Genomic DNA, 13,226 nt, shown 5'->3' on the forward strand with positions numbered 1-13,226 from the left:
CCTTGTTTGGGCGTAGATTTTCTATAACTCAAATTCCTGAATCCAGTTGACTTAATTTGCATTTCTCTTAAAACAACCTAATAGAACAGAACCTTAACATTGCTTGGCCCAAAAGGTTGTACATATCGGCAAATATGGTAAACGTTTATCCCAAAAGACCCACAACAACTTAAACTACTAACTAGAGGACTCTGTGAGGCTACAGAATTCAATGAAATACGCTAACAGCTAGTTAACTAGCTGATGTTTCATCACCAAATGGAGACTATTTGGCTTAATGTTCACTTAAGTCAGTGCTTCTCTACTATTTTTTGTTATGGCCCCCATAGGAAGAAGAAACATTTTTGCGCTCCCCACCCTCCGGCGCAACTTTAAATAGTATCATTTGCCAATAAAATTGTTATGCGTGCACTTCTGCATAACATTGTATCCTTATTAACATTAAATAAAAGGAAGAAAAGGGAAAGAAATACAGATCAACTTACACCAGGGGTGTCAAACTTGTTTTCATCGAGGGCCACATCGCAGCCCTCAGAGGGCCGCTTGTAACAGTGAATGTAAGAACATAAAAGTATAATCGCCTCATTTTATTATTGCCTATGCATTTGGTTAAAGTAGGATATAGAGACCACACAAATCCACTCTTCATTGAGTCAGGATTATTAAAACTAAAAAGACATTGTAGAATTGCATACTCTATTAGTGATGTTCAAAGCTAGAAATAAAGTTCTTCCGAAGGACTTACAAAAGTTATTCGTGTTCACGTCTGAAGATGAGAATCACAGAAGGCCGTATGACTTTATACATCCAAGAAAACATGTAAAACAGTAACAATTTTTTCTGTCAAAATGGAAACAATGAATTTAGTAAGAAAGATGAAGTATCCACATTATTCCCAGGCTTTCGCGGGCCACATTAAATGACGTGTCGGGCCGGATCTGGCCCCCGGGCCTCGAGTTTGACACCTGTGACTTACACCAAAGAATAACTTTTACATTGTTTTTTTAGTCTAACAGAAAATATTTAAAAAAGGTTTTCATTTGTCTAAAAATAATCAAATAAGAGTAATCCTTAAATATTTTTTGATCGACAAACCATTTGATGCTGAAAAATTAAATTGAAGCAACTCAATAGATAATACATTCAAATTGATCAGCAACATTAACTCAGCAGTCCATTATACAAAACACTAACCTACAAATCAAAAATGAATAAAACAATTTGTGCTGATTTACTTTTTTATTCAAATGAGGAAGTCAGGATTAATGGCTACAATGAGCATGTTTTTGTCTTGCACAGCTTTTCGAAGCGTTCCAATTAGAGTAGGGGAATCTTAATCCAATTATTGATATCCGATATCAGTCGGGTATCAGCAAATTAACAAGTATTGAATGATATCTGATGGGCTTGAATCTAAAAACTCCGATATAAGTGCAGATACAAGCAGTCCTGCACTACGTTTACTTGTGCCAAGCTGGACAGCCAGTTAACATCTAAATGTCCGCCCGAATGTAGCTGAGAGAGGCTCCAGCACCCCCCGCAATCCCGATAGGGACAAGCGGTAGAAAATTGATGGATGTCCTCCAATAAGCACACAAGGTTGGTCTTTTATTTTATTTTAGGAGGAGTCATTTACTAAAGGTAAACATGATTAACCAGTGATTCTCAAACTGTGGTACGCGTACCACTTGTCAGAGTGGTAAACTGGCCAACTCAGTTTAAAAGTTGGCCTCAAAATGAAAAATGTCCTTCCCGTTGGTAAGAGGGGCGTAACAGAACATAATTGAGTAGCACTGCCCTAGTGGAACAATAATGCATTCAGTTTGTCAGTATTCACAAAAATCAAATAATTTGCAGATCACTTACAGATACAGTCTACAAGGCAGAAGCGTAGTAGAAAGCATCCAGTAACAAACGTGTTTGCATCATTCAACTTATTGTTCAATGTGCTTAATTCAATTAATTATTGTGACCACTACCTGTTGCCAAAAACAAATTAAAGAGGAGCTGCACTTTTGCTTTTATTTTGCCTATTGTTCACAATCATTATGAAGAAGTATACTCAATATACATGTCGTGACTTGTATATTAACCAAGTTTTAGTGATATTGTTATTATAAGGGCTAATGCAGACAAACTATAGCGGCGACGTGATCACTGAGTGTCCCTGTGTTTACATCATCGAGTAGTCTGCTCTTTCCTCGCTTCCCTGCTCTGTGTAAGTGTATTGTAGATCATAAATATTGCCTCTCACCTGAAAAGTAGATTGCTGAGGATATAATCTGACAAATTGGTACACTTTGACAGCCATTTAAGACCCGGAACTGGGGAGAACGACATGAAAAGCACTTGTCCCCCTCCCGACCCCGTTTCTTTGCAAGGATTACGAGACATTTTTCATTTAAATGGGAATATATTAACATCCTAGCAGTCGGCATCCTAATGACAGCAGAACATGTACAGTAAGTGATGTTTTGTTATGTGTGTTGGTTCTCAAAGTCTGCAGTGATCAGAAATCAGTGATAAAAAAAAACAGCAAACATGATGTATTTTTAAAATGCGCCGCGTATTTACGTAAATATTAAATACTATAGATGTGCTCGTTACTTCAACACATATATACTTACATCATGTATATAAAACCCTAATGGAGGTGTTTGGATGTTCTTTTAGGGGCTCTAGGCAGAATTGAACGGCTGCCATGTAAGCGTACTTTTGATCAAATGTATTTAATATTTAGAATGCATTAAAAAAAATCCATGCATTTCCATGTTCTTCATAAAAATTCCAAAAAAGTGCAGTTCCCCTTTAACAATCTACTTCAAAAGTATACGCTTTATGTTGGTCATACCTAACATTGTTCACTGAGCCTTCTCGAACATTCCACACTCCAAAATAATAAAAATACTGTTTTGCTTATAGGTAGTTTATTTCGAACATGCATACAGTTACAATATGGTACTTTGCATATTTCTAATTTCTACTAAAATTACATTAATGTTATACAATTCGTGCTGTTATTGTATCAGATTAGTATTGATATTGGCCAAAACTCAAAGCTCCAATATTGGTATAGTATCGAAAGTGAAAAAGTTACAAAGGCATTTGTTGCTTTGGCATGCACTTGAAATAAGGTACTGTTTTTTTTTTTCTAAATGGCACTGACAGACAAATGTCGAGGGGGTCTCATAAAACATGAACATTTGTTGTTAAAAACATGTGGATAAGTGTGGACGTTGTCTTGGTCCACGACAAATGAAGAACGACCATGCATGCATACAGTTTTATCAGAATCCTTAACGGGAAGCTCACAATTAGGGCTGGGTGATAAAACAATAAATGTATATCACGATAGACAGGTAATCAATATCAATACAAAATGCATTCCATAAAACGTTCCAAAAATGTTCTCTCTTCTGTGTCTGGAAAAAAAACAAAAAACTGAAGTTGCAAAGCAAGGTTGGTTGCATGAACAATTGCACCTGCTCTCTGGTAAACGAGCAACACAGGAAGTGTTTACAGATCAATGACACGCTAACAGCATCAACTATCAAGCATCAACTATCAAGTTTACTTGCGGCATCTTGTTGTCTTGCGGTTGATTCTTATTGTGTGAGAAGAGGAAGTAAAAATGAGTGTTGCCAAGAGCGGACAAATTGTGGATAAAACAGGTAAAGTCACCCGACAGTAGGACAGATTTTTGAAATTTTAAAACAGACCGTCAGACCAATGTGGTCTGTAAATTATGGAAGGCGCTCGCCCAACAAAACTGGTAATACGACACCACCGTAGCCGCGATCATCCTTTAAAGAACATCCGTATGATCCTGGAACTAAACCTGCAGAAAAAACAAATCTTCTCAGGTTTCTTTAGGTTTACATTTTCACACTTTACTGAGCAGTTGTTACATACTCCTTATTTGAGGTGATTAAGTTTTCAATGTGATTTTATAACTTTGGTTTAGTGTTTTCCATGCTTCTGTTGACATTTCCTTTCTGCCTTGATAGCTGAGGTGATTATAATTAGAGGAAGTTTACATTTTCAATAAAAAAAAATTATATTTAATACAATATAATATAATATGTATTTTGCAGATGATGTAGTCCTGATGGCTTCATCTGGCCAGGATCTTCAGCTCTCACTGGATCAGTTCGCAGAAGAGTGTGAAGCGACTGGGATGAGAATCAGCACCACCAAGTCTGAGTCCATGGTTCTCGCCCGGAAAAGGGTGGAGTGCCATCTCCGAGTTGGGGAAGAGATCTTGCCCCATGTGGAGGAGTTCAAGTACCTCAGAGTCTTGTTCACGAGTGAGGGAAGAGTGGATCGTGAGATCGACAGGCGGATCGGTGCTGCGTCTTCAGTAATGTCTTCAGTAATGCGGACGCTGTATCGATCCGTTATGGTGAAGAAGGAGCTGAGCCGGAAGGCAAAGCTCTCAATTTACCGGTCGATCTACGTTCCCATCCTCACTTATGGTCATGAGCTTTGGGTTATGACCGAAAGGACAAGATCACGGGTACAGGCGGCCAAAATAAGTTTCCTCCGCCGGGTGGCGGGGCTCAAAGTAAAGCCGCTGCTCCTCCACATCGAGAGGAGCCAGATGAGGTCAGGATGCCACCCAAACGCCTCCCGAGGGAGGTGATTAGGGCACGTCCGACCGGTAGGAGGCCACGGGGAAGACCCAGGACACGTTGGGAAGACTATGTCTCCCGGCTGGCCTGGGGAAGCCTTGGGAACCCCGGGAGGAGCTGGGACGAAGTGGCTGGGGAGAGGGAAGTCTGGGCTTCTCTGCTTAGGCTGCTGCCCCCGCGACCCGAAAGAAGAAAATGGATGGATGGATGGATGGATATATTTAATATATTTTTCTTCTGGCCCTTATTTTGATAGGTCATAAAAAAATATCAATAATTATCGATATTGACCGATATAAAACACTACAGTTTTCAGCCATATCGCCCAGCCCTACTCACAATTCTATGAAGTAAAAGTGCTACTTACAGCATAAAAAATTCAATGTGAATGTGATGTATCATTGCCTTTGCCTCAACTTTAGAGGAACATAATTGAGTTGGATTCAAGTTTGTGAAGCAACACGGAGGTCTAAATTTAGATATACATTGTCCCCGTCTGCATGCTGACGACAGAAGACACAGGTCTCTGGGGTTGTGTGTGGTCCGGGCCATCAGAAAAAGGCTGCTGTTGTTCTCCCGGGCTCCCGCAAGCAGACCCACAAAGAAAGAAGGCTTTCATGGATTATTCTGTATAGCAGAAGTGACTGTTGCATATGATACTCCCAGGACTCATAAAACAAGTTATTCACAGACAATATCTCGCCCACAATTGGACTAGGGCGGTATACAATCAGGATTTCAACAAGGAATTCAGTGTTGAGAGAATACTTTGCTAAAATTGGCCAACGGGTCTGTGAGGTTACTTCATTCTTACATGAAAGAGATAGTGAGAATAGATGGTAGGGAAAAAAACGAAACATTTTAGTATTAATAGGTGAAGCAAGCAAAAGCCCAATGAACCTAAAATAGTATGAGGGACCCCCGCAGAGTTACATAAACAGATGACACAGCTCCACAGTGTAGTCATCTAATAGGCAGGAAAACACACATGCAGCCTACACATCTTCAATGGAGCGTGTACTCAAACAAATGAACGGTGCAGCTGGGGGAAGAAGGGAAAAAAAAAAACAAGTGACTCATAAGAGCCAGAGAAAACCAACTGGGAATTAGCAGTGAGGGAGACAAAGCACTTAAAGTTACAAACAAGTACAAAATAATAATTTACAATTTTATTGTATATACTTGGCAATGCATTCAGCCCATGAGATTTTTATTTCATAGCCACCCTAAATGCCTTTGCTTTTATGAGAAGGCACAACAGTCCCACTATAAGTCCCAGAATGCACTGCAATAGGTGTATGCATGTTTATGTGGCAAGCAGTGAAGACCATACAAGTCTGTGTGACAGTGATGTGTTTGATGAAGAAATCTCACCGAAGTAGTTAAAGGTGAACATTATCACCAGACCTATGTAAGCGTCAATATATACCTTGATGTTGCAGAAAAAAGACCATATATTTTTTTAACCGATTTCCAAACTCTAAATGGGTCAATTTTGACGAATTAAACGCCTTTCTATTATTCGCTCTCGGAGCGATGACGTCACAACGTGACGTCACATCGGGAAGCAATCCGCCATTTTCTCAAACACATTACAAACACCGAGTCAAATCAGCTCTGTTATTTTCCGTTTTTTCGACTGTTTTCCGTACCTTGGAGACATCATGCCTCGTCGGTGTGTTGTCGGAGGGTGTAACAACACGAACTGGGACGGATTCAAGTTGCACCAGTGGCCCAAAGATGCGAAAGTGGCAAGAAATTGGACGTTTGTTCCGCACACTTTACCGACGAAAGCCATGCTACGACAGAGATGGCAAGAATGTGTGGATATCCTGCGACACTCAAAGCAGATGCATTTCCAACTGGACTGGACAGATCAGCTTTCAGGAAAAGATAGTGGATGAGGGTATGTCTACAGAATATATTAATTGATGAAAACTGGGCTGTCTGCACTCTCAAAGTGCATGTTGTTGCCAAATGTATTTCATATGCTGTAAACCTAGTTCATAGTTGTTAGTTTCCTTTAATGCCAAACAAACATACCAATCGTTGGTTAGAAGGCGATCGCCGAATTCGTCCTCGCTTTCTCCCGTGTCGCTGGCTGTCGTGTCGTTTTCGTCGGTTTCGCTTGCATACGGTTCAAACCGATATGGCTCAATAGCTTCAGTTTCTTCTTCAATTTCGTTTTCGCTACCTGCCTCCACACTACAACCATCCGTTTCAATACATGTAATCTGTTGAATCGCTTAAGCCGCTAAAATCCGAGTCTGAATTCGAGCTAATGTCGCTATACCTTGCTGTTCTTTCCGCCATGTTTGTTTGTATTGGCATCACTGTGTGACGTCACAGGAAATGGACAGGTGTATATAACGATGGTTAAAATCAGGCACTTTGAAGCTTTTTTTTTAGGGATATTGAGTGATGGGTAAAATTTTGAAAAAAACTTCGAAAAATAAAATAAGCCACTGGGAACTGATTTTTAATGGTTTTAACCCTTCTGAAATTGTGATAATGTTCCCCTTTAAAGAAATGTAGTAATCATAAATTTATAGTTAGCGACGTAGCACACTTACGGAAGCAATTATGGAGAGGGAAATTATTTTATTTTTAGTTAAATGGTGACACTGTAGCATATAGCCTGCCTTAAGAGCAGTTACATGATGGTTTTCATGTCAAAAGTACAAAAATGTACATATACATTCACTGTACAAACATACATATACACATACTGTACATATACAAGTACATACAAACACTCATGTATATAATCACGTTTCATCAAACATATATTAATGTTGTTACCCTAGGGGAAACTGGGTAACATGGCACACTGACAAAGCCTAACCTATTGTTACTATAACAATCTACAAGGTTAATATAGATGGCTTCTCTTTCTTCCCCTCCATGTATCTGCTTTATTTTGTATTTCAATTTATCATTACATATATGTATTGTTGCATTTGAACAATTGTATTATTGATAATAGAGGTAAATTATTGTTATTATTCATTATCAATAGTGCTATTCCTATTGGTATATGTATTGCTCCATTTGTAGTGTGATAATGTTCATTGTCATGTCTGTATTATTTGTTTGACTGAAAAGTGCTATCACTTTTACCATCATATTCGTAGATATCGTGTTTGCTGATGTTCTGTTGTTGTTATTGTTGTGTTTGCTGTTGTCCCTCTGTCTTAGCCCCTTCTTGTCCCCACAATTTCCCCCTCTGTCCTCCTTTCCCCCCTTCTTTCTATCCCCTCCTGCACCAAATAATAATATAAATACATTTAATATAGTCAAATACAAATAAGGCAACAAGAGAAGTATCCCACATTTCTCTTTTGTAAAGTACATTTGTACAGCCGATATGGGCATCTACATCAACAATATGATTTGCCTGAGAAGCTGAACAGGACAAAAAAAGCCAACCCATGAGGCGTTAAGCGTTTTATGGTGAAGCCGGTTAGCATTCATGCATTTAAAAAAAGAAAGAAAAAAAGACTAAACATAAATTAGGGGCCAAAATGCTGGTATAAACATGTTCAAAAAAAGTATTTTTTGTTCAAAAGGGTGTATGTCAAAAACTGTACTTCCCTTAGACTTAGACCAGACTTCCTTTTTATTGTCATTCAAATGTAACCTTTACAGCACTAAGTAGGCTATGTAGCTAAAAGTTTTGTCTAGCTTCCAAGCCTTTCTACTTACTGTTAGCTTCAATAGTTGATCAAGACATCAATAACTTGTCCATGGATCACATACAACACATAAAGGTTACGACAAAAATGTAATAATGTTATTTGAATTAAAGTCTGGTAACATTTTCTTCTATATGCTTATGCAACATGTTTGGAGTCCACACCATTAAGGGCCTTAAAGGAGAACTGCACCTTATTTTTCTTTCATTGCTATGCTGATGACACCCAACTCTACATGCCCCTAAAGCTGACCAACACGCCGGATTGTAGTCAGCTGGAGGCGTGTCTTAATGAAATTAAACAATGGATGTGCGCTAACTTCTTGCAACTCAACGCCAAGAAAACGGAAATGCTGATTATCGGTCCTGCTAAACACCGTCATTTATTTAATAATACCACCTTAACATTTGACAACCAAACAATTACACAAGGCGAATCAGTAAAGAATCTGGGTATTATCTTCGACCCAACTCTCTCGTTTGAATCACACATTAAGAGTGTTACTAAAACGGCCTTCTTTCATCTCCGTAATATCGCTAAAATTCGTTCTATTTTATCCACTAGCGACGCTGAGATCATTATTCATGCGTTCGTTACGTCTCGTCTCGACTACTGTAACGTATTATTTTCGGGTCTCCCTATGTCTAGTATTAAAAAATTACAGTTGGTACAAAATGCGGCTGCTAGACTTTTGACAAGAACAAGAAAGTTTGATCATATTACGCCTATACTGGCTCACCTGCACTGGCTTCCTGTGCACTTAAGATGTGACTTTAAGGTTTTACTACTTACGTATAAAATACTACACGGTCTTGCTCCGTCCTATCTTGTCGATTGCATTGTACCATATGTCCCGGCAAGAAATCTGCGTTCAAAGAACTCCGGCTTATTAGTGATTCCCAGAGCCCAAAAAAAGTCTGCGGGCTATAGAGCGTTTTCTATTCGGGCTCCAGTACTATGGAATGCCCTCCCGGTAACAATTAGAGATGCTACCTCAGTAGAAGCATTTAAGTCCCATCTTAAAACTCATTTGTATACTCTAGCCTTTAAATAGCCCCCCTGTTAGACCAGTTGATCTGCCGTTTCTTTTCTTTTCTCCTCTGCTCCCCTTTTCCTTGAGGGGGGGGGGGGGGCACAGGTCCGGTGGCCATGGATGAAGTGCTGGCTGTCCAGAGTCGGGACCCGGGGTGGACCGCTCGCCTGTGCATCGGCTGGGAACATCTCTACGCTGCTGACCCGTCTCCGCTCGGGATGGTGTCCTGCTGGCCCCACTATGGACTGGACTCTTACTATTATGTTGGATCCACTATGGACTGGACTCTCACAATATTATGTCAGACCCACTCGACATCCATTGCTTTCGGTCTCCCCTAGAGGGGGGGGGGGGTTACCCACATATGCGGTCCTCTCCAAGGTTTCTCATAGTCATTCACATCGACGTCCCACTGGGGTGAGTTTTTCCTTGCCCGTATGTGGGCTTTGTACCGAGGATGTCGTTGTGGCTTGTGCAGCCCTTTGAGACACTTGTGATTTAGGGCTATATAAATAAAGATTGATTGATTGATTGATTGATTTTTGGAATTGTGTCTATCATTTACAATCCTTATGTGACACAAGCACGTTTTTCTTTTTTTATTCCTCCGTAACTTGTAAATAAACGTTAGCAAAAGTCAGCTAACAATGGAGCTAATGGGCGTCTCTCCATTCCGTCTATAGAATATGAATATGCAATATTTACGTATTTTGCCTACTTTAAGCATACGGCGACATTTTAATTTCACAGACGCATCACAACGTTCACTTTTCCCTTAAACAACAATCACACTAGTACTCATGGCAGACAACAGCAATTACTGTAGGACAAATGATTGTCCAGGACTAGAGATGTCCGATAATGGCTTTTTTGCCGATATCCGATATTGCGATATTGTCCAACTCTTAATTACCGATTCCGATATCAACCGATACCGATATATACAGTCGTGGAATTAACACATTATTATGCCTAATTTTGTTGTGATGCCCCGCTGGATGCATTAAACAATGTAACAAGGTTTTCCAAAATAAATCAAGTCAAGTTTTGGAAAAAAATGCCAACATGGCACTTTGTTATTGAAGTCACAAAGTGCATTATTTTTTTTTAACATGCCTCAAAAAAGCAACTTGGAATTTGGGACATGCTCTCCCTGAGAGAGCATGAGGAGGTTGAGGTGGGCGGGGTTGAGGTGAGGGGGAGGGGTAGCGGGGGGTGTATATTGTAGCGTCCCGGAAGAGTTAGTGCTGCAAGGGGTTCTGGGTATTTGTTCTGTTGCGTTTATGTTGTGTTACGGTGCGGATGTTCTCCCGAAATGTGTTTGTCATTCTTGTTTGGTGTGGGTTCACAGTGTGGCGCATATTTGTATCAGTGTTAAAGTTGTTTATACGGCCACCCTCAGTGTGACCTGTATGACTGTTGACCAAGTATGCTTGCATTCACTTGTACATGTGAAAAGCCATAGATATGTGATTGGGCCGCCACACAAAGGCAGTGCCTTTAAGGTTGATTGGCGCTCTGTACTTCTCCTTACGTCCGTGTACCACTCCGTACAGCGGCGTTTTAAAAAGTCATAAATTTTACTTTTTGAAACCGATACCGATAATTTCCAATATTACATTTTAAAGCATCTATCGGCCGATAATATCGGCAGCACAATATTATCTTACATCTCTATCCAGGACCTTATATTTTTTAGCCTTATTATAAGGCTCGGGATGGTTTCCTGCTGGCCCCACTATGGACTGGACTCTTACTATTATGTTGGATCCACTATGGACTGGACTCTAACAATATTATGTCAGACCCACTCGATATCCATTGCATTCGGTCTCCCCTGGGGGGGGGGGGGGTTACCCACATATGCGGTCCTCTCCAAGGTTTCTCATAGTCATTCACATCGACGTCCCACTGGGGTGAGTTTTTCCTTGCCCTTATGTGGGCTCTGTACCGAGGATGTCGTTGTGGCTTGTGCAGCCCTTTGAGACACTTGTGATTTAGGGCTATATAAATAAACATTGATTGATTGATAAGGAGGATGAGCAACAAGTTTTAGAAGCTTTGTGTGCTAAACTGATTATGCTCTAGTGAAACACTATAGCACCATGTAGCAGTATTGCTAAGTGCTAAGCAAGATAAACACACTACGAACATAATAAAACAATCATTTACTGTACAATGTCTGCTCTCACTCGGATGCCCACTGATAGGAAGTTCTTATCTTCCAGTTTAGATGAAGAATTATAGTGCTTACGCAGAGAAAAAAAAAACTTTCTTACAATCTCTGGGTCTAAATTGAATGTCAAAATTGACCACTGCTCGATTTATGGCTACATCCTTGGACTATACAAGTGAGAGGCGGGATTTATAAATCTAGAATTAACTTTCACCAACTCAGAGGCGATAGCTTAGTATGTTAATACAGTAGCTGCGCAAGCTAGTTGGCGCTCTGATCACAGCACCACGAAAAGTGGTTTGTCTGTGTTAGCACTTATAATAACAATATTGCTAATATTTAGTTAATATTCAGATCACAAGAGGAATGGAGCATTGGTGGCAGTTTTTGGATGGTTTTTTTAGAGGGCTTTACTACCAATGGTACTACCATTAGCTGCATTGTTAGCCACCTCGTACTAGCCATATTTTCCGATTTAGAATGCATAAAAAAAAAGACAAACATTTGTGTTCTTGTCTTTCATAGGGATTGTGAATGATGGGCAAAATTTTAAATAAAAAAACATTCGAAATACTCCCCACTCTTACTGCGTCCAACCTCGACAACAATAACTTGTTGCAAGAGGCCTTACTTGTGCACTTCATTTTGAAATAATCAGTTAAAATGAGGAGAATGTTAAAGTTTGTAATGATAGTCCCTTTTGTTTCATTTTTTTGTTCTTTAACATATTTGGTTTGTACACAACGTGGACTGTTTTATAAATGTGTTTTGTATTTGATTGATTGATTGATTGAAACTTTTATTAGTACATTGCACCGTGCAGTACATGTCCCGTACAATTGACCACTAAATGGTAACACCCGAATAAGTTTGTCAACTTGTTTAAGTCGGGGTCCACTTCATGATACAGATATATACTATCATCATAATACAGTCATCACACAAGATAAACATCAGAGTATATACATTGAATTATTTACATTATTTACAATCCGGGGTGGGGGGGGTTAGGTTTGGTTGATATTGATATGCAAGTTGCTCAGCATTTCATTTGTTGAATTGGATTGAAAGTGCCTTATTTTGTTTGTATATTTCTTGTTTGTTCAAATAAAAAACAAAACAAAACACTAAGACGCCATCATTACATATCGAAGGCCTTGGTTGACCTCTAGCGGGATTATTAGGGAACTACAACCACGGTGACGTCATCGGTGCGTACCATTGTATCACTCCGGGGGGGGAGACCAAAGAATACACGAGGCTTAAACCGTGAGTTTCTGAACATTAGCAAAATACTTGGGCTCATCATATTGTTAACTACTCTAAACATATTATTGTTGTCTTTAAATGAAAGCTAATAATGTACAGAAGCCAGTTTATTGTCATTACGGCGAATACCCCCCCCCTGTTGAGAAAATGGCGGATGCTAGGAAGAGAGGCGCCTTTTCTGAGTTCATGTCAAAACACTCGCATGTGTTCAATTGCTTACTTTTACTCAGGATAACTCTGTAACCCGCAGTGAAAACACTGACTAGCAAAATCCCTCGACAAGGTCCAACATTTCAACATGGCCTCCAAAAAGAAGCGAACGCCAAATGTAGAAAGCGACAGCTGGGTCGTCATTACAGCAGGTAATGTAACGCGGCTACGAGCTAGCTACAAGAAAGCTAACTATTCGAGTTTAAGCTAGC

The 13,226-nt window shown here is 39.8% G+C and overlaps 1 protein-coding gene and 1 long non-coding RNA gene across 5 annotated transcripts in view; one reads left to right on the forward strand and one right to left on the reverse strand.

Moving 5' to 3' along the window:
- The window catches only part of LOC133613592 (uncharacterized), a 150,554-nt gene that overhangs the window by 137,147 nt on the left and 181 nt on the right, over positions 1–13,226 (reverse strand). The gene's annotated exons all lie outside the window — the stretch shown is intronic.
- Positions 12,950–13,226, forward strand: part of rnaseh2b (ribonuclease H2, subunit B) — a 40,366-nt gene continuing 40,089 nt past the window's right edge. For all 3 annotated transcript variants that reach the window (XR_009816451.2, XM_061971002.2, XM_061971001.2), the window contains exon 1: positions 12,950–13,166. Coding sequence is in view for 2 of the 3 variants with exons in the window: in XM_061971002.2 (XP_061826986.1) it covers positions 13,103–13,166 (64 nt within the window). In the remaining variant the exon portion in view is untranslated. The remainder of the gene's footprint in view (positions 13,167–13,226) is intronic.

The sequence above is a fragment of the Nerophis lumbriciformis genome, linkage group LG13 (assembly GCF_033978685.3).
Source record: "Nerophis lumbriciformis linkage group LG13, RoL_Nlum_v2.1, whole genome shotgun sequence".
NCBI classification, from domain to species: Eukaryota; Metazoa; Chordata; class Actinopteri; order Syngnathiformes; family Syngnathidae; genus Nerophis; species Nerophis lumbriciformis.